The sequence below is a fragment of the Equus quagga genome, chromosome 13, assembly GCF_021613505.1.
Source record: "Equus quagga isolate Etosha38 chromosome 13, UCLA_HA_Equagga_1.0, whole genome shotgun sequence".
Lineage (NCBI taxonomy): Eukaryota > Metazoa > Chordata > Mammalia > Perissodactyla > Equidae > Equus > Equus quagga.
In genome coordinates, this window is record NC_060279.1 from 80,688,631 (window position 1) to 80,708,755 (window position 20,125).

At 59.0% G+C, this 20,125-nt stretch overlaps 4 protein-coding genes and 1 long non-coding RNA gene across 15 annotated transcripts in view; 3 read left to right on the forward strand and 2 right to left on the reverse strand.

Moving 5' to 3' along the window:
- Positions 1-324, forward strand: part of MZF1 (myeloid zinc finger 1) — a 9,537-nt gene extending 9,213 nt beyond the window's left edge. For 7 of the 9 annotated variants that reach the window (XM_046681065.1, XM_046681060.1, XM_046681061.1 and 4 more), the window contains exon 6: positions 1-324. This exon is cut by the window's left edge and continues 1,005 nt beyond it. In XM_046681065.1, the coding sequence (XP_046537021.1) occupies positions 1-155 (155 nt within the window). In that variant the 3' untranslated portion in view covers positions 156-324. The other 2 variants (XM_046681059.1, XM_046681066.1) reach the window with 1 other exon arrangement.
- Positions 1-5,295, reverse strand: part of LOC124249771 (uncharacterized) — a 10,402-nt gene extending 5,107 nt beyond the window's left edge. Inside the window, exons 1-2 of the long non-coding RNA XR_006891465.1 lie at positions 3,956-5,295; positions 1,545-1,664 (exon numbers count right to left, since the gene is read on the reverse strand). This is a non-coding gene — a long non-coding RNA (uncharacterized LOC124249771). The remainder of the gene's footprint in view (positions 1-1,544; positions 1,665-3,955) is intronic.
- A 173-nt stretch (positions 5,296-5,468) lies between these two features.
- Positions 5,469-8,352, forward strand: UBE2M (ubiquitin conjugating enzyme E2 M). Its single transcript, XM_046681095.1, has 6 exons — positions 5,469-5,707; positions 6,918-7,012; positions 7,144-7,182; positions 7,274-7,377; positions 7,690-7,753; positions 7,837-8,352. Exons 1-6 carry the CDS (start codon positions 5,599-5,601, stop codon positions 7,975-7,977), a joined length of 552 nt encoding a protein of 183 aa, XP_046537051.1. The 5' UTR covers positions 5,469-5,598; the 3' UTR covers positions 7,978-8,352.
- Positions 8,353-8,992: 640 nt separating this feature from the next.
- Positions 8,993-11,936, forward strand: CHMP2A (charged multivesicular body protein 2A). 2 transcript variants are annotated; one of them, XM_046681093.1, is made up of 6 exons: positions 8,993-9,149; positions 9,976-10,185; positions 11,069-11,248; positions 11,322-11,452; positions 11,543-11,604; positions 11,722-11,936. In XM_046681093.1, exons 2-6 carry the CDS (start codon positions 10,018-10,020, stop codon positions 11,847-11,849), a joined length of 669 nt encoding a protein of 222 aa, XP_046537049.1. In that variant the 5' UTR covers positions 8,993-9,149; positions 9,976-10,017; the 3' UTR covers positions 11,850-11,936. The 2 variants fall into 2 exon arrangements, with proteins under 2 accessions (XP_046537049.1, XP_046537050.1); XM_046681094.1 differs by having other exon boundaries at positions 9,012-9,149; positions 9,894-10,185.
- A 724-nt stretch (positions 11,937-12,660) lies between these two features.
- TRIM28 (tripartite motif containing 28) lies at positions 12,661-18,996 on the reverse strand. Of its 2 annotated transcripts, none has more exons than XM_046681056.1 (17): positions 18,364-18,996; positions 17,920-18,032; positions 17,565-17,700; positions 15,786-15,921; positions 15,588-15,704; positions 15,384-15,498; positions 15,116-15,262; positions 14,892-15,006; positions 14,699-14,805; positions 14,567-14,603; positions 14,440-14,485; positions 14,115-14,367; positions 13,704-14,023; positions 13,500-13,623; positions 13,319-13,405; positions 13,104-13,241; positions 12,661-13,013 (listed from the first exon to the last, which is right to left on the reverse strand). In XM_046681056.1, exons 1-17 carry the CDS (start codon positions 18,707-18,709, stop codon positions 12,837-12,839), a joined length of 2,514 nt encoding a protein of 837 aa, XP_046537012.1. In that variant the 5' UTR covers positions 18,710-18,996; the 3' UTR covers positions 12,661-12,836. The 2 variants fall into 2 exon arrangements, with proteins under 2 accessions (XP_046537012.1, XP_046537013.1); XM_046681057.1 differs by having other exon boundaries at positions 17,565-17,697; positions 18,364-18,995.
- Positions 18,997-20,125: the final 1,129 nt, after the last annotated feature.

Here is a 20,125-nt window from a genome sequence, read left to right on the forward strand (position 1 = left end):
CCGAGTGCGGCAAGGCCTTCCGCCAGCGGCCCACGCTCACGCAGCACCTGCGCACCCACCGGCGCGAGAAGCCCTTCGCCTGCCAGGACTGTGGCCGCCGCTTCCACCAAAGCACCAAGCTCATCCAGCACCAGCACGTCCACAATGCGGAGTAGCTAGTGTTCACTAGACCCCCTCTCTGCTCCACCTCGGTCCTGTGTGTGGGAGCGGGCAGAACACATACCTCACAGGGTTGTTGTGAGGCCTGCGATCGCTTCGGTACGAGCAGACCCGCCCAGGGCCTGACCCCTAGTAGGTGCTCAATAAACAGTAGATGGAACCTGGGTCTGGGTCTCTACCCACTCAGTGCCTCCCCACTTGCGCGAGTTCCTCTCTGCCCACCTCACCCATCCACCACGACTTCTACAACAGTGTGGTTTCATGGTCCCCTGCCAGGTGGCTTCTAACAGCACCTGCCCACGGCTGTAGGGTGCCCCCATGTACCAAGGCTCCTATACTGTTTGCCCATCGTGCCTTTAACCCATACATCCACAGGCCAAGCCAGCTGCCAGGTGAGTACCTGAACCGGCCCAGTTCTCCCCAGCCAGACGATCATCAGATGCAGAGGTAGAAAATGTGCCCAGAAGGCCAAAGACAGCCTGGGGATGAGCATTTGTAAGCTTTTAAAGCTAGGAAGCCATAGGTTTTATCTGTAAATCCAGATTCTTTCAGGACCTTTCTCTGGTTCCAGTATGTTCACCACCAGCAAGTGTTGAGGATGGGGGCCCCTTTGGGGGGGACCCCAGCCAGTCTGGGAATTGAAGTGGGCTGCAGGCCCCAGGCCAGTTCTCCAAGCCTCTAGTGATCATCCCGGTACCATGGGCCACAGTCTCCTCCCACCCTGACCCCATGCACAGCCCCCAAGGGCTTCCCCACACTGGAAGGTCACCATCAGGAGTGTGTTTAGCAGCAAGTCAAGAAACATGGCTGGCAGCAGCTTACATGAAAGTGGACAGACACTGCTAGTGTGGGTTCAACGTTCTGCAGACTTGGCTGGCATTTCTGGAACCCTCTAGCCTTTTCCCATGCCATTGCCTCTTTTGCCCTATCTTCCCCTTCCATCCCGTTGCCCAGGCTCTTGACATAACCCCCACTACACGAGTGTGTGCACTGGGTGCTTGAAACAAGGAGTAAAAGTTAGCACCAAAGGGGACTTCATGCAGCAGGGTCTGGCTTGGGACCTAAACCCTACTCTGGGTGGGTGTCAGCCTGGCCTTGGCCGGGGGGATTCCAGGACCAGCCTTTCGAGGCCTGTGTGTCCAAGCTTCTTAGACAGGTACAGCTGGACTTCACTGCTTTGAGTCACCATGACCCTCACAAGACTGGGGCCCTGGTATCAGGGAAAGAAGACAAACCAGCCTGGGCCAGACATTTTCAATGGCCATGCTAGAAAAGGTGTGCTCCCTGCTCCTGCCCCCTTTCTCCCCTTCCCTCATCCTCCCCCCCTCTCCATCTCCCCAGATGCCTAGCCCCAGCCAAGACCAGGGCCACTCTGGCATCCATACTGGCAAAGTCAGCAGCTCCCCATGCAGGGGCACTCCTGTGTGGCATAGTCAGGAAAGGAGTGTCTCCTGGGTCCTGGAACAACACTCGCCGTCCTCTCCAACAGGACTCTGGTGTGGGATCTGCAGAATCAGAGCAGAGAGGAAGGTGGTCACTGGGGCCCTAGGCAAAGGCTGGGAGAGTCAGATCAGGGAAGGCAGGCAAACACTGAGGTAGCTAGTGGTCTCAGGTTGGAGCAATGTTGCCAAAGCTTTATAAATCATGTAACAGATTTTTTTACAAGCCTGTGTGACTTTTAAGATTTTACTTTTCCGGGGCTGGCCCCGTGGCCGAGCAGTTAAGTTCGCGTGCTCCGCTGCAGGCGGCCCAATGTTTCGTTGGTTCGAATCCTGGGCGCGGACATGGCACTGCTCATCAAGCCACACTGAGGCAGCGTCCCACATGCCACAACTAGAAGGACCCACAACAAAGAATATACAACTATGTACCGGGGGGCTTTGGGGAGAAAAAGGAAAAGTAAAATCTTTTTTTTTTTTTTTAAGATTTTTTATTTTTTCCTTTTTCTCCCCAAAGCCCCTCGGTACATAGTTGTATATTTTAGTTGTGAGTCCTTCTAGTTCTGGCGTGTGGCCTGACGAGCGGTGCCATGTCCGCGCCCAGGATCGAAACCGGCAAAACCCTGGGTTGCCACAGTGGCGTGCACAAACTTAACCACTGGGCCACAGGGCCGGCCCCTGTGTGACTTTTATAATCAGAAACAAAGAGAACAAGAAAGCTCTCTTTCATGTTTTGATTATTTTGGTGTTGTGAAGAACATGAAAGGAAATCTGTGCAGATATGACTACATAAAAATGTGAAATTCTGCACAGGAAAAATTATGACAAACATGAAAGACTAGGATAAATCACGCCAAGGTCCCACGCCCAAAGCCATGAGAAGTCTGCCAAACCAGCCCACTGAGAAGAAACATGAAAAGCAAAGTGAGAACCCTCCACAAAAGGCCATTTCTGCAGTTTGCTGGGGAGACCCCTGCAACCTGGCCGTGTGGCTGCAGGTTGAGAATGCAAGTGCTTCCATACCATCAGCAAGACTGAGGGCTTGGACAGAATAACTATTTGGCCCCACCTGGCCAGAGCCACAGGAGGAACCCAGGAGAGGAACCCCCAAGGCACTGGTCATCTGGTGAAGCTACAACAGTGCCAAGCCAGCCTGTCCATGGATCGTCTGTACCTGAGGCCATTGTTGTTTGCTCCCAAGCCCAGCCTCCCCATGCCACATCCATCCAGTTATTCTCACCCCAACCCCAACCTTGTAAATCTGTCCACTTCTTTCCACCCCCAAGCACTGCTCTGATCCCAGCCACCAATCTCCAGCCTAAAGGTCCACAGCACTCAGCCTCCCTTCCCAGCCTGCTCTTGCCCCTTCCTTCCCAAAATGGACCCTATCTTCCCAGTGTCAGCTCCCAAAGGCTATGCTAACACCCCCAGTGCACTTCCACTCTCACTTCCTTGCCCACTATGTTCTACCCAGTCCCTCCAAGACACTGGCCCCACGTTCTCTCAGGGCCTTTGCACATGCCAAGCCCTGTGCTGCCTCTCAAGAGGCACCAGGAGCTACAGGCACCCTTGCTACACAAACCACCTGTGCCCCTCTGCCACTTGGGTGGCCATGAGGGTAACAAGGAAGACACAACTACACCACTTTCCAGCCCCCTGCCTCAGTTCAGACATCCCTCCTCCCTGGTCCAGTCCGCATGACCCCCTTTTCCCAGCATTTTGTTGCATGGTCAAGTCTTCCCCACTGGATGGTGGGGAAGCCACGAGGTCAGAGACCAACAAGTCCAGCTTTGACTATTCCAGCATCACCTGTCCAGGGAACCAACACCATAACCCCAGATAGGCCCCCAGCTGATGGGCCTCAACAACTGGCCTTAGCATGGACACGTGGACCAGGCTGGCCAATATGAAGCACCCCTGAGACTTTGGCTGGAAACAGCAGGATGGTCATCAACCCTCAAGTTGATACCTGTGTGAAAATAATCACCAAGAGTAGAGTGGCTGAGAAGAACAGAGAGAAAGGGATAGCGGAAGAGGGAGACTGAGTCTGGAGGGGCCCTCCGAGTCCCAGGACCAGCCATGTCTGAAGCCTGAGAACACCGGGATAGCTGCAATCATGTCAGCCCCAAACCTGAGCTGTTTGATACTTCTGAGCCCCCATCCTCACCCCGGCACCTCTCCAGCACTCAGCTCTGGAGGGAGGCAAGAAAGGATCCTGGGAGTATGAGGCTGGGACCATCAGAGGGCTGAACGGGGCGTCTGGGATGGTGGCGTTGAGAACGGAAAGGCAGAAAGGGGGAGCGGTTGCAGAGACACGGCTGGGATCAGCCCACGGAGCCCAAGGGCGCCAAGGGTACCGGGCACGCATGGGGCAGGGCCTCCGAGAAGACTGGGCCGCATGGACGCCAGACCAAGGAACGGAGAGGCGGAGGCGACTCCCTGAGGTGAGGGTGGGAGCCGGGTGGACGCCGGGACGGGTCCGAAGAGGCGCTGGGCCTGAGGGCGTCAGGACCACTCCGCCGAGGCGAGGACCGCGGGCGCGGGCCGGGACGACGGCTGAGAGGAGCCCACGAGCATGCCCCGGGCGCAGGCCCAGGCGGACCGCCCGCGGGCCCACTTCTCCCAGAGCTCCGGGAGGCGACAGCACTCGGCTGCGCAAGGGCTGAGCGGCAGAGCCCCGGCAGCCCCCACCGGCCCGGCCTCCCGCCCTGGCCAGCCCTCTCGGCGCCGCTCACCCGCCTGACGGTTTCCGTGGTGACAGCCGGAAGTCGCAGGACCTCCCGGCACCGCTTCCTCCCGCCCTTCGAAGCACGCAGAGCTGTGATTGGAGAGAAGGCTGGGCCCGCTCACACCTGCCAGTGCAGACGGCGGAAGATGGTGGCGCGCCTCCGCTGGAACTCAGGACCCACGCCGAGAGGCCCAGTCCCAAGTCCCGTCCCCCAAATATCCACCCGTGTACACCTCCTTGGTGCTTACCACTCTCTGGCACAATACAAGTTTAGTTGTTGTTTACCTCAACCAGAGTCTCCGCGAGCGGGTTCTTTGGGTTTGCGATGGGACACCGAGGGTGCTCGACCCCACACCCTCTAGACAACGCCCCTGGCGTCGCCCAGGATCTAGCCTGCCGTGATGACCCTGCCTCTGTCACCTCCGGCGGGGGGGGGGGGGGCAAGGACCTCATTTGACCGAAACCCGCCTCGATCAGTACAAGCGCAAGTTGAGCGGCCGGACCGCGCACGGAGCGGCTCGCGTCTGCCTCACTTAAAGATGGGGACAGCACCGCCCCCTTCCCGGACCCGCGAGATTCCCCGGAAGTGACCGTGGGACGGCCTATATGATCGGAAATACTCGAGCCCAGCCGAAAGAACCCGAACCCCGAGCCCCATCGCTCAGCAACGCGGAGCGGAGGCACCGGTGGCTGCGCAGGCGCAGAACGCAGGCCAGGCGGGAAGAGCCGAAGCGGGCAGGCGGCGGAAATATCCGAAGCGGTGGGGCGCTCGAGGCCGTTGCAGAACCCGGCGCTGCAGCCGCTGCTGCCGCGGAAACCGAGCCTCCTCCAGTACACGGCCGCCGCCTCCTCTTTCCACCTCGAGCTGCACCCTCCTTGCAGAGGGAGCGAGTGAACAAGCAAGCGGCGCGGCCCCAGGAGCCCGCGTCCGTAGCCTCAGCTGGGCCTGAGGCGACCTGAGCGGGCGAGGGGGAGGAGGGAGCGGCCTGTGGAGGCGGGGCCGAGCGGGTCCGAGAACAGCCGAGTCGGCCCGAGCGCCGCCGAGGGAGCCCGAGGCGCCGGGCCAGGCCAGAGCCGGACTACGGGAGCCGACGCGGGCCGCGCGGTGGGCGCGGAGCGGCGCGGCAGGCCGGGCGGGCGGCGGCAGCAGCGGAGGAGGCCGCGGCGGCGAGTCCGAGTGGCAGAGGCAGCGCGGGCGGCGGGGGCGGCGGCGGGGGGCCGGGTGGCCGGGGTCCCGGGCCCCGCAGCGGCGGCAGCGGCGGCGGCGGCAGGATGATCAAGCTGTTCTCGCTGAAGCAGCAGAAGAAGGAGGAGGAGTCGGCGGGCGGCACCAAGGGCAGCAGCAAGAAGGCGTCGGCGGCGCAGCTGCGAATCCAGAAGGGTAAGGGGTTAGGGGATGGAGGTAGGAGCTAATGGTCAGGGCCTGGGGTGGGGTGATGTGGGAGTCATGAGTGGGATAATGCGGTCACCGGGGATCAGAGATGTCAGAGACGGGGAGGCCGCGGATGTGGGGGGTCGGCGGTCAGAGCCTAGGGGTTGGGGGGGATGGGGAAATGAGAGGCAGGGTAATGTAGTCACCAGGGGCTCAGAGACGGGGGACCGAGGATGGGGCATTTAGGATATTTGGAAAACTAGGCATCTGGTATTAGGGACCGGGAATTTGAGGGTCAGGCGGTGGAGGGCGGGGGTGGGGGGCCTGGGACTCTCCAGAGTCTGGGAGTCAGATAGTAACTAGGTGACAGGCAGAGATGATATTGGGATTGGGGATAGTAGTGGGAGAGGATTTAGTGTATTATGTTGGGGTCACTGGGTGGAGTCAGATGGAGTGGAGTAGATTCTGGGGCCTAGGAATCGTGGGTCTTGGGGGGTCACTTGGCAATTTGGAGTTTGGGGTGACAGGTGGAGGAGAGAGGATAATGCGTTCCAGGAATTGGAAACAGGAGTGGGGTTGGATTTAGCCTATTGTGCTGGAGGTGTTGGGAATCTTAGAGTCAGACAGTGGTATAGCGTAGGGAGACTGGGGACTCACAGGTCTGAGATCAGATGGGAACCTGTATTTGGGACAACAAGCAGAGAGAGAAGAGGAGGGACAACGGGGGCCTGGGATTGGTGAGGGGATGACTTATGGTACGGGGGGCAGGGTCCTTGAGTTTGGGTGGACAAATGGGGACCAGCAGTGTCCACTATAAAGTCGAGGTCATGGCTGGGGATCCTGGGGTTTAGGGTAGTCAGAGACTCTTGGGGGCCACATGGGAGTGGGGGCATTTAGGAGCTGGGTTGAGGGGACCCAGCTGTTGGGTGCTGGGACTTGGTGCTGTGCATTCAAAAGGATTGTTGATTACCCTGGGCCGGGAGCTAGAGCAGAGCCACAATTGAAGATGCATGGTTGGGGTGTGTTGGGGATCCAGAAGAGCCTGCCTGGAGATTAGGGAGTGGAAAAAGCAGGGAGAGGGTTGGGGATGTGGGGCACAGCCCAGGACAGAGCCCTGGGAGTCCTGGAAGAGGCCATGGGGGCTCTGCTGACACTTGGACTTAGCTTCCTCCATCTCCCGTTCTTTTCTTTGTTCCCCTTCTCTGTTGTGCAAATGCAGACATAAACGAGCTGAACCTGCCCAAAACGTGTGACATCAGCTTCTCAGATCCGGACGACCTCCTCAACTTCAAGCTGGTTATCTGTCCTGATGAGGTGAGGGCACACTCAGCTGGACTCCCAGGCATAGACCTGAGAAAGGCCTCACCTCAAGTAGGGAGACCTGGTTCACCTGTCGGGCCCTGCAGGATGCAGCCCTAACACCTTCCTCTCTTCTTCCCCAACAGGGCTTCTACAAAAGCGGGAAGTTTGTGTTCAGTTTTAAGGTGAGTCCCAGGTGGGCAGGGGTGGCCCCCTGGGCTGAGGAGGCAACTGCCAGGGTACCTATCCACCTCCCCTCTCTTTTCCTGGAGCCAGGTGGGCCAGGGTTACCCGCATGACCCCCCCAAGGTGAAGTGTGAGACGATGGTCTATCACCCCAACATTGACCTCGAGGGCAACGTCTGCCTCAACATCCTCAGGTGAGGGCGCTGGCCCTCCACTGCTATCCCTAGCCCTGCGTGCCAGGCCCTTCTCATGGCCTTGCACTGCAACGGTCTCCATCCCCCCTTCTCTCTCCTTTGTGGTCTGGTCCCTCTGTCTTTTCATCTCCATGTTTTCTTTCTCATGGCTTGATCTTGGCTTTGTCCCTGACCTGTCCTGCTCTGTGCCCTCCACCTAGTCTTTCACATCTGCATTGTCCCGTGCGCTGGGTCTAACCTGTCCAGTCCCCACAGGGCCTGTGACAGCCTCCCATTCACCAATCCCCTGACCCTTATACTTTCTGCCCACAGAGAGGACTGGAAGCCAGTCCTTACGATAAACTCCATAATTTATGGCCTGCAGTATCTCTTCTTGGTGAGTAGGGGTGGGTGGGTGGGTAGGGGGAGGTTGGCCCTCTGCTCCTTGGGCTTGTTGACCTCCACCCATACCGGCCACAGGAGCCCAACCCTGAAGACCCACTGAACAAGGAGGCCGCCGAGGTCCTGCAGAACAACCGGCGGCTGTTTGAGCAGAACGTGCAGCGCTCCATGCGGGGTGGCTATATCGGCTCTACCTACTTCGAGCGCTGCCTGAAATAGGGTTGGCACACGCACCCACCCCTGCCAGGGCCACCAGCCCCGGCATCCCCTGCAAATATTTATTGGGGGCCACAGGTGGGGGGCATGGGGCGGCCGGTGGGGAAATCCCATGCCCTGGCCTTGCCTCCCCTCCCTGCCACCCGCTCCTATTTTTTTTTTTAACCACCATGTGATTAAGGTCGGCACAGCCTCCCCCGACCCACTCAGCGATGGGAAATGAATTGGCTTGTCTAGCCCCCTGCTGGGTGCTGTCCAGCCCCCCACTCTGGGCTCTGGGGTGGGTGGCCAAGGGGACTGGATGGCCGGGGCCCTGGCACAACTCCCCCCCACCACTGGAGGTTCCACCAGGCTATTAAAGGGGAATGTTACTGCATAGCCTCTGCCTCTTCCTTCTGTTGGGTGGGAGGGACAGGTGATGTCCACCAGGGCTCCTGTGGCAAGAGTGGTGGGAGGTGTGGTCACAGGTGGCATTGGGCACCCCTTAGCAGGCTGCCCAGTGGCTGGGGCAGCCCTCCGGCTAATGGGGGGACCAAGCTCCAAGCCTTGGGTTGAGTGGGATGAATCCCAGTCTGGGATGAGGGAGGGGCAGGATCCCATAACCGCTGGCTTCCAGGCCGGTAAGCCAACATAGGGGAAAGTCCGCGCCGTCTCCAGCTCTGCTCCCTTCTGCCATGGGTGGGCCCGCGGAGGAGAACCCTGGTGGGTGCTACTGGTTGCTACCAGGTGCCTGAGGTCCAGAAACATCAGGGAGATGTCAGGGTCCTTCGGACGAGCAGGGCCCTCTAGTGGGTGATGTGGTGGAATGCAACACTTCTGAGGGGACTAGACGGAAGACACCCGAAGTTACAGCAACCCCGCCGGGGCTCCGGGTGTGGCTCCACTCCCTTAGGCGGCAGTCGAACCTGTAGAAGATCCTCGCTGCACCCGAGAAACAGAAGCTACTGCGCATGCGCCTGGGCGTCTCCCCGTGCCAGAGCGCGTGCGCACGCGCGCTCTTGTCGCCTCCCAGCATTCCCGGTGCCGACGGGGCCTGTGACGTCAGGTCGTTTAATCCGGAAACGGCGGCGACGGTAGAGGCGACAGAACTGAGGGGCTGTGGTTGGTGGGCGGCACGCTGTCAGAGCGAGAGTAGCGTGACCCGGAAGCGGAAGCAGGCCCCCGTCACGGCTCCGGTGAGTGGCCCTTGCCCGGCTGTGGGTCCCGGTTGGGAGAGTGGGCGGTGGCGAACGAGGGCTTCGCTGGAGCTTCCAGTGCCTCGCCCTTCCCTGGGACTCTGGCCTCATCATCAGGGACCCTGACGCCGCTTTGCCCTCGGTGCACAGGAGCCCCGACGCCCCCAGATTCTGAGTGGACAAGGCGCCCGAAACGCCCATCATCCGGTCCTCGGTGTACAGGGGTCCCCGACGACCCCAGACCCTGTCTTGGGTCTACAGGGCGCCCCAAAGTCCATCATCGCGTCTTTAGTGTACAGGGTGCCCCAACACCCCCCACCTGTATCTTCTGCACCCAGGTTCCCCCCCAGTCCTAATGCCATCCATACGCTGTTAGCTTCAGAGCCACTATATCGGCCCTGTTCTTGGCACTCAGGGCCTCCAATTATCCTGCCCTCCCTTCTCAAGTACCCCTACAACTGCCCTTTCCTTGGCGCTGAGGGTCCCAAATGCCCCACTGCACCCACGCGCATACACCTCTAGTCTCAGTCGGTCAGAGACTACAAGGCCTCACCCCCCACGTCTGGAGAGGGAGGCTGAAGCCTTGAACCTCCATGGGGGTACTGTGATGGAGGAGGGGCTGGAGTGGGTACATTGTCAGTAACTTTTAAGTCTTCACTTGGGGCTACCCTGATGTTCCAGGCTGCAATCTTTTGGCTTTCCATTCACGCCTCCTCTCCCTGCTTGCCCTTTCCCATTCTGCAGGCCTTCTGCCTGTGCCACACACACAGTGACCCTGCCTCTGCCTCTTCCCCTCTTTCTGGATCCCCCGCTGCCCCACATCTAGGCTTCGCATTTATCGCGAGCCCGCTAGCAGGCTTCTGCCTCCATGGACCTGTTGTTTGGGCGCCGGAAGACGCCAGAAGAGCTGCTGCGGCAGAACCAGCGGGCCCTGAACCGCGCCATGCGAGAGCTGGACCGTGAGCGACAGAAGCTAGAGACCCAGGAGAAGAAAATCATTGCGGACATCAAGAAGATGGCCAAGCAGGGCCAGATGGTGAGCTGGGTTGGGGCACAGGGCTAGGTGCTGTGGCTTGGTCAGGCACTGAGGCACTGCTGTGACTGCAGCAAGCATGACAGACAGGACACCAACAGACAGATGCTTCAGGGAAAATGGAGTGAAGGGTAAGGAGGATTTCCTTAGTTGGTGGCTCCAAAGAGGCTGTCTCCAAGGAGGTGCTGTCAGAAGTAAACCTTGAGTAATGAAGAGAGCCTCTGAAGATCCAAGCAGCAAATGTTATCAAGCAGATGGAGTGGCATATGTTAAGTGAAGGAGTGATAGGTGACCTCAGAGAAGTGGATGTAGGCCAGAGCACTCAGAATCATGGACCGCAGTGGGAGCTAAGTCGAAGGGTTTACTGGAAGAGACTTGGCCTGGAATACAGTTTGACTTGGAGCCCAGTGAGAGAAGAGATGGAGACAGCGTGAACTAGTAGGGAGCAGATGTCACCCTCTGATGGGTGACAGAGCCTTGGCCCTAGCAGCTGGGCTGAGGAGGTCCCACTTCCTGGGATGGGCAAGGCAAGAGGTTTGGGGAGGAAGTCAAAAGCTGAGTTTTGGATAGGTTTTTATGTGATTTCAGATAAAAAGCTTGAATGAGGGTGTGAAGTTGAGGGAGTGACTTTAGACATGGGGGGAAAAGGACCCCCAAAGAGTGAGCCCTGCCTTCCAGCATTTGAGAGGTGAGGAGAACCTTACACAGGAGCTTGTGGAGTGATGACCACTCCACAAGAGGATTGGAGGGTGAGGTTGGGAGGGAGGAAGCAGTGACCACTTGAGTTTAGCCACACGAAAAGTCTCCAGAAGCTTCAACTTGAATGGTGGGATGGGAGCAAGCATATTCACATGGCCCACTCTCTGCCACCTTTTTGTCCACTCAGGATGCTGTGCGCATCATGGCAAAAGACCTGGTGCGCACACGGCGCTACGTGCGCAAATTTGTACTGATGCGGGCCAACATCCAGGCTGTCTCTCTCAAGATCCAGACACTCAAGTCTAACAACTCAATGGCACAAGCCATGAAGGGCGTCACCAAGGCCATGGGCACCATGAACAGACAGGTGTGCCTCTCCCAATTTCCCCTCCCTGTCCCCCCTCTGATTCAGGGATGACTCACCCTCCCCCCACTTCCAGCTGAAGCTGCCCCAGATCCAGAAGATCATGATGGAGTTTGAACGGCAGGCAGAGATCATGGACATGAAGGAGGAGATGATGAACGATGCCATTGATGATGCTATGGGTGATGAGGAAGATGAAGAGGAGAGGTTCGAGGACACTAGGTGGGAGTGTGTGGATGGATACCTGACCTTCCCATGTCCCTTGCCCTAATAGAGTTCCTCTTTTCTCTTCCCTAGTGATGCTGTCGTGTCCCAGGTCCTAGATGAGCTAGGACTGAGCCTGACAGATGAGCTGTCAAGTGAGTACTCAAAGCCTTGGTCCCTGTCCCATTCACAGCCCAGCCATAGCCCCTGATCCTCCCTCTCCTAGCATTACTCTCCATGGGGGCTCTTCTCCTAATCCCTACTCTCTGCAGACCTCCCTTCCACTGGAGGCTCACTTAGTGTGGCTGCCAGTGGGAAGAAAGCAGAGGCCGCAGCATCAGCCCTAGTCGATGCTGATGCAGACCTGGAGGAGCGGCTGAAGAACTTGCGGAGGGACTGACCACTCCATGCCACCCCAGGAGACCAGTGGATGCCCACCCAGCATTTTCACTGTCTCCTTCCTGTAATAAAAAGAGATTGGACACTAGTTCCTGGCCCTGTGTGACTGGCCTGATGTGGGCAGAGCAAGTGTCTCTTGGCACAGGAGTCACTTGCCCCTGGGTGGCATAGGGACAAGTACCAGATCAGCTGGGCTATGGGATAGGGAAGGGTGGACTGTTTCCCAGTTTGGTACAGGGGTGGACAGGCCAAGCCCACCCAGGATGTTCAGGGCCTGGGAGCTGAAGGTCAGCTGTAGGCCCTGCTTCAGCACCCCTTTGGGGCCTCCAATGCCTTGGCCTCAACACCATCATCCCCAAGCTGGTGAGGTCCTGATACCCTGGGTAGAATCCTGGGAGTGCGGTCCTATCCACCAGGAATACAGTACCCAGTACCCAGCTCAGCTTGGCCCCAATGGGAGTCTCTGCCCACCTAGTTCACTGTGATGCCCTATCTGGTAAGGAGAAATGGTTACACCCAACTCCAAGAAACACTGAGGAAGTGTGGACACCATGTAACAATATACCTGGGACTTCACCCTATCTGCTGCCTACCTACACGGCACCCAACAGCCTCCAGTGTGTGCACCCTGTGACCCTCCCACCCACCCACCCAAGGAACCCCCAACATCAGGAAGGGCCCAGGAGGGATGCTCTTGGACACCCACATGGCTAGGGGAAAGTGCCTCCACCCCTACTCAGCCCATCACAGCTTGGGAGATTGATGCAAACAAAGACTAGGTCCCAGGACCACTGTCCCCACCAACCAAGGCCTGAGGAACCGGTGAAGTTTTTATTAAATCCACAGAAGTAAAAACCATATAGTGAGGAGCTGGGGGAGGGGGCCACCAAGGAGTGGGAGCCAGGCCACCAGAGGGAGAGGATGGTGGGGGCAGGGGTGACAGGACAGAGAATAGAGCCACGCTGGACTGGCCCAGGGGGCCCATGCCTCAGGGGCCATCACCAGGGCCACTGGACAGCTCCTGGGCACTCAGGCTGGCACCAGGCAGGCTCAGTGGCGGGGGCTCCACCAGCACAGCAGAGAACTTGGTGTCACCGAAGGCCTCATTCATGCGAGTCTCAAAAAAGCGCTGCAGGCCGATGATGGACTGCACATCCGCCTTGTCCTGGGCAAGCAGATTTCGATGGGTGGGTCCTAGCTCTCCCCGCTCCACCTCCCTTCCCCCTGCCCACAACCCCACTCTCCACAGGCTCACCTCTGTGAGCTTGTTGAACTGCTTGAACATGCGGCCCACATCCTGGGCAAACTCCTGGGGGGAGCTGTAAGGTGGTGACAACTTCTCCTGGAGGCGGGCACGGATCAGGGTCAGGTCCAGGGTGCCACCAGGCTGATCCTGTAGGCAAGGACACAGGCCAAAGTTGAGACCAGGCAGCCCCTGCCCCTCCCCTCCTCCCAAGTCCCAGGACTCACCAGGGAGAAGGTGGAGTCAGTAGCCAGCTGGTGCAAGGGCCGGCAGGGCTCATGGCAGAACAGGGCTAGCAGGACACGCTCACACTTCTATAAACATTACAAGAAACATCAAGAGCCATAGGGTGAGCTGAGGGCAGTAAACTGCTGGGCAACCCCCAAGGGAGTGGGCCCCTGCTCTCACCTGCTGGTTGGCTGGAGAAAGCTTGGCTACCACGCCAGTGCTGTCACCACCATCCAGGCTCAGGTTGCCATCCTCCTCCTTCAGGTCTGGTAGCACATGGCAAAGCGAGCAGCTCCACTCCTCCCTGGAAGAAAAAAAGAATGAGGGGCTGCACAGGACATGGCCCTGCCCTCCACCCCACACAGACCCCACATAGCCTCCTACCCTGGCACATCCTGCAGGGCAGGCAGGTGGCAATCCAGGTGGAAGCAGAACTCGCACTGGTTGCACATGACGAGGTCGCCTGGCTTCTGGCAGACGCGGCAGATGGTGGCACTGTCATCCAGGGCACCTGGGCCACCAGTTGGGGCTGAGGTGCCCTCTGGAGCCACCACCTCAAGGCCTGAGCTGGTACTGCCACTGGGTGAGGCCAGGCGAGGGCCCTCAGCACCAGGACCCTCTGCCAGCGCCATCAGCACAGGTTTGGTCTCAGGGCCCTCAGTGGCAGCAGGTGGGGCTCCAATGGCAGCCTCTGTCTCTTCCTCCTGCAAGGAGGTAACGCGTGTTCAGCAGAGTAAAGGCCTGGACAGCAGACATCATCCATTTCCCTGCCAGGGTCACTTGGGGCAAGCTCACCTTGACAATGGCCATGCCCGGCAGGGGTGGGGCCCCAGGGGCGCCAGGGGGCGCAGTCCCAGGCTGTCCAGCAGCAGCAGCTGCAGCACCCCGCTCAATAACAATGAGATTGTAATCCTCAGTGGTGCTGCCTGGGAAGACCTTGAAGACTGGTGGTTGGCTGTCAGCTGTAAGGTCCAGGTCCAGGCGCTCCAGGCTCACCCGTGGCACCTTGCGCATGAGACCACTCACCTCACCCTCACCTGAGCGGGACCTGTGGGTGCAGCGTGGCGTGAGCATCCATCCCTATGCCCACCCCATTCCATCAAAGGATAACCACACTCACCGCTTCACCCCTGACACATGTGGCTCTGCACTCGAGTAAGGGTCATCTGCTCAAGACAGAGGAGACAGCAGATTGAGCTAGACCTAGAGTACTGCAACTCTCCCACCTAACAGGCAGACCCACTCACCTGACCCAAAGCCATAGCCTTCGTGCACTTCCATGGGCTGTAGGCAAAACAGGTGAACAAGCCTCAGTGGGCAAGCATCCCACAGGACCCCGCATCCCTCTCCTCCCTCCATAGTCCCCCTCCCCTGCTCACCTGGCTGCTGCCAGAGCCCTGCTTGCTCAAGGGCCCTGGAGGCCGTGGAGGAGCCATGGGTGCAGGGCCTGTCGAGTTGGTGCCAGGACGCTCTGCCACAATCTTACCTACAGGAAGGCAATAAAATAAGCATAAAATAACACACTGCCTGGGATGGTGGCAAGCTACAGCTGGAGGACAGAGAAGGACCCACCGAAGGCCTCCGCACTTTTGGTCCAGGCATTGAGGTCCCACTGGAACTTCATCTCGCCATGTGGCTCCACAGGGTCCACAATCATCTTGAGGGCCCGGTGCAGCTGGAAGTAGATCTGGGGGTGGAGAAGTGCCTGAGTACACATGCAGTGAACAGGGATCCAGGCTGCTGGGAGGCACCCGTCTAGAACCCACCACCTGGGTGCCCACCCACACAACACACACCAGCTTCTTAGAAAGCAGTAGGGCTGTGTTATTGTCACTCTCCAGGGCCCATGAGGCAAAGCGCAGGATATGTTCCTGGTGCTTCTGGATCTTGGTCATGGTCCAGTGCTGGCGCTCCAGGCGCTCCTGCTGCCCTTCAGTCACCTTCTGTGGATGGAAAGGCAACAGGGTTGAGGAGAGAAGAAGGCACTAGGACCCCTCCACACAAGGATGGCATCAGCAGGCAGCAGAGGGAGCCCAGGAACCCTCCCTCTCACAGAGAGTGTACCTGGGCATCATTGACCAACACGCGGCCCCGCTTGTTCAGTTCCTTCATGATCTGCAGGATGGCCATCTTAACATCGACCTGCACACGCTTCTGTACGTCAGACACTTGGCGGATCCTGGAGGAAAGTCAGGGTGGGTCAGTTCAGGTCTTGTCAGGCAGGTGGTCACCCAGGGAACCTCCACGACCCTGGCATCCACAACTTACGAGCTGCGAACCTCCTTGGTGTTCTTCTGCAATGTTGCATGCTTGTCCCCCAGACGCTTCACCAGCGAGGCCAGGAGCTTGCGCTGGTTCCTCACTGCATCCTCCAGAAACTGGTATCTGATGAGAGAAATGGTCCTGTGCACTGTGCGTGGCAACAGGCAGCACCCACCCACTCACCCACCCTACTTCAGGACTCACTGGTGGTCCTTGTGGGCATTGAGCTGGCAGTCCCGGCAGGTGAGTGTATCACAGCTCTCGCAGAACAGCACAAGGGGCTCGTGCTTGTGCACATTGCAGTACACGGTGCGCTCACCATCCCTTGACTTGGCAGGCCCTGAGGAACAGGAACCATGAGGCTGGAGCTTATCCTCAGCCACTCAGAGAGCAGACAGGGCTTGGGGCCTCACTTCCTGCCTGTCCTGGGCTGTCTGTTGGGAAAACCCAGAGGGCCCTGCAGCAGTGGCCAGGAAAGCACAGGCCTACAAGACCAGATCCTTGCTCTCAAAACCCTCTGCCCCAGTATGGCCAAGAGAACCCCCCCTCCTTTCAGCTTCTAGTAGTGACAACAAAAAAATGTAAGAATGATGACCTCTACCAGGAGAGACCTCCCCTCTACTGTTCCTTCTACTAGAATCTTCTCCAGAGGGACATTCAAGAAAGATCCTCCTCCAAACCCCCCAGTGGGCTCCCTTTCTCCTCCACTCACAGCAGCTTCTGTCCAGAAGGGGAGGGGATTCTGACTACTGTGGCATCCCAGCATGCAGAATGTTTGCTTTCTGGCACAGAAAGCAAATCAGGGCCTAGAGACAGGCAATTTCCTCAGGAGCCGGGCCTGGTGACCTCCCCTCTCTCCTCTGCTAAGAGAAGACCATGGACTTCTTACAACCCACAAGAGGCCTTGCACAGCCTTCCCAAGCTGGGAGAGATAAGACATCAGACCAGAACCCTCGGAAAGGTATCAAGCCCCCTCTTGAGGGGAGTATCCTGGTGCTCAGAATAATACCACCAAAGACCAATATACCATGTTGACTCCCACCCCCCGTGCCTGTCCCCATTAGAAAGCTGTCTGGGAACAAGTCCTTCTTTCCTCCCCAATCCCAATCATGACCTGGCTGCACCAACCCAGCCTGAGACACTACACTCAGATATGATCAGCCAGTGTTTGGCTTCTCCAATACTGCCCCCTCCTGAACCCTGAATTTTGCCTGGAACACAAGACACCCTGCAGACCTCTGCCCTTCCCTCCTGACTCCTCATGCTCCACAGCCACCACCTCCATCCTCATCTTCCCACCTCTGAGCTGGAGGAGCCACACTGTAACTACCAAAAACCCATTCACAGGGAGTTCTGGACCGAAAACCAGGCTAGACTCAGAAGGCTCCCAAACCCCTCTCTGTACCACTGCCAGCACATTCACAAAAATATCTGCACATGCCTATTTGATCTTCGAGTAAAACACCTACAACCCAAAGATAAAACACTTCCAGAACTCACTCTCAATGATGCTCTAAGGGCCCTCATAGCTTATTAAGACAGTGACCCAGAGGTGTCACTTTCCCCTACAGAGCCTTAAACCAAGTGCCAGAGAACTCCAGGTCCAGAAGGCCCCTCACATCCTTTCCCAAATACCTGTTTCCCTGACTGTACATAGGGGTCCCTCCAAAACTGGGGCCTATGCCCTGCCTGGTGGCTTCCCTGATGAGCTTCCTCAAATTCTTCATACATCCCCTGCGGCAGACTCAGGTCCCTTGTGCACTCCCCAGTCCCCTGCCTGTGGCCTTTCTCTGACCACCTAGACCCACAGAAACTCACACCACAGCCCCAGCCTCCCCATTTTTGAGTTCTGCCCTCAGACCCTTCTGTTAGTACCGCCTAAAGAAGCACCCTGGGACGCATCCACCATTTGCAACCTGCACCATAAGCAGTTAAGGGTGTATATAGGAAGGCAACCTGGACCACTCCCTCAGCCTTACGTACCAGTGGAGCGCACGGTGTGGTCCTTGGTGTACTTCACCCGCTGGTGTGCCTCCACACAAGTCTCACACAACGGCTCAGAGCACTCTACACAGTAGCTGGTGGCAGGGGCATTATCCTCACAGCTAGTGCAGCACTGCTAGGCAAACAAAGAGTCAAAAAAAAACAGAACCACCAAATAGGCGCATATTTACATCTCAAGAACCACAACCTGAACTAAGCCTTTACCTAAACTAGGAAGCCTACCAGAGCCTCGCAGTGTGGGGAGAATAAAATTTGGAGTTGGTACCATGCTCCTGGGCTGGTGCCGCCTCCCCATGGCCCGAGGCCTCCTGAAGATTGATGGAGCAAGACATACCTGATTCGCATCCTGGGAGTCGGTAGCAGCCTTGCTGCCACTGTCCCGCATAAAGTAATTCTCCACAATGTCTTTGGAGAAGCACTGCTGCTTGCACACAGGACAGTCCACCACTGTGAAAAACAGGAAGAAATAAGACTATTGCATGTTCACGTCCAAACTACAACCCCATCTCCCTACCGGGCCCCAACCTCCACATCAGGCCAGACCCCCGCTCCCGGGGCAGGACCCAAATCCTTCTTTCATCGAACTCGAAGCAGACGCCCCATCTCAGCGCCCGACGGCTCAGACCCGATCCAGCCAAGCACTATCCGGGTCCCTATCGTCTCTCGCCCGGGCGACCCCAGCCATTGACGCGCAGAGAAGACCCCCAATCCCTGTGCCGAGTTAGGACCAAACGCTGTGGGGCGGGGGGCGGGGCTGCCCTGGCCGGCCCGTACTCACCGGCGCCGTCGCCCGCCGCACCCCCGTCCCCCGAGCTGTTGGCGGCGGCGGGGGCCGCGGGCCCGAGGCAGGCGCTGCAGGCCGAGTGCAGGCAGGGCAGCAGGCGCGGCTCCCTCTCGGGCCGCAGGCGCTCCCGGCACACGCCGCAGTGCTCCAGTAACTCCAGGGCCTCACCACCACCCCCCGCGGGTGACGACGCTGAGGCCGAAGCCGAAACCGAAGCCGAGGCGGCGGCGGCGGTGGCGGTGCGCTTTTCGCCGCCCGCCGAGCCCTCGCCCGGGCCGGGGCTGCCCGAGGCCGCCGCCGCCGCCGCCGCCGCCGAAGCCGCCGCCGCCGAGGCCGCCATTCACACGCCGCCGGGGGCGCCCAGGGAGGAGGAGGGGCGCGGGGCCCACCGCGCAAGCGCAGATGCACTCTCCGCCAACGGCTGGGCCGCCGCCGCCGAGAGGCCGAGCGCCGCCACGCGCCGCCTGGGCCGCCGCCCGCTGCGCGCGGGGCGCTGCTGACTACTGGCCGCCCGCTGCCTGTTCGCCTCCCGCCGCCGACGCCCGCGCTTCCTCCTCAGCGGCCGCCGAGACCCACACGACGGACCACACACGCAACCGCTCGCCCGCGCGCCCGCTCGCAGAAAGAGCCGCGGTTGGGGGGCGGGACAGAAATAACTGGCGCCGACGCCAACGCGCATGCGCGCTAGGCGCCTTGCAACCGGGGGCGGGGCCCGGGTCGGCAGCCGCTGGCGAAGCCGCGAATACGCAAGCGCCTGAGCCGGGTCCGCCTACACCACCACAGCGTGCGGCAGGAGCGCGGCATCTGTGACGCCACTGCCGCAACCTAGGTCGCGGGCGGGGCGCGCGCACCGCTACTGGAGCGTGCGCCCCCTCCAACCCTTTCTCCAGGCCGCGATACGGCGCATGCGTATTAGCGGTCCGCTCCTCCAGCTCAATACCTGCCCCTTAGGCCGGCCAAGAGAAGTCATCTGTCGCTGCGTCAACAAGCGTCCAGGAGAGAGGGCGGAGCCTAGGGAGAGGGACGGAGGGTCCCTATTGGAGGAGGAAGTGCCGTTCTGAGCCGGGAGGCTGACTTTTGGGTTTTAACCTTTTTATTGTTTAACATGAGAAACACTGAAACTTGCCTAAGTCCAATAGATCCCAAGTACTACAGAACAGCGAGTCACCTGGCCCCCCCAAGCCTTCCCTTCCCATATTTCAGCCAGCCGCTGCGCTGACATGCTTTTCCAGGTGGGCGAACTGAACCTAACAGTGGGGGAATTCTAAGGAGGAAAGCAGGGTGCGGAGGAGTGAATCCTGTCGGAGGAAGCAGGATCTGTAAAGAGGGGAATCCTGCCTCAGTGGGGAGCAGGATGGGGGGGCAGGTGAGCCCTGTCTGAGGGAGGAAGCAGAGTGTTTGGGGAGAATTCTGTCAGATGGGGGAGAGCAGGCCTGTGGGGGGTGGGGGGGATCCTGTTTGAAAGAAACATGGCGTTTTTGTGGGAATCCTGTCTGAGGGGAAGCAGAGTCTCGGCAGGGATCGTGTCTGAGGTGGGAGCAGGGTCTGTGGGAGGAGATGGTGTCTCAGGTGGGAGCAGGGTCTATGGGAGGGGATCATGTCTGAGGTGGGAGCAGGGTCTGTGGGAAGAGATCCTGTCTGAGGTTACTAGGAGAAAACTCGAGGGACCAGTGCCTCGGGGCTGGTCCCTGCGTTGGGCCTTGGCCCCCTGTGCCGGGCTCCTCGGTCCTGAGGTAGCCAGGCCAGGATGAGGCTC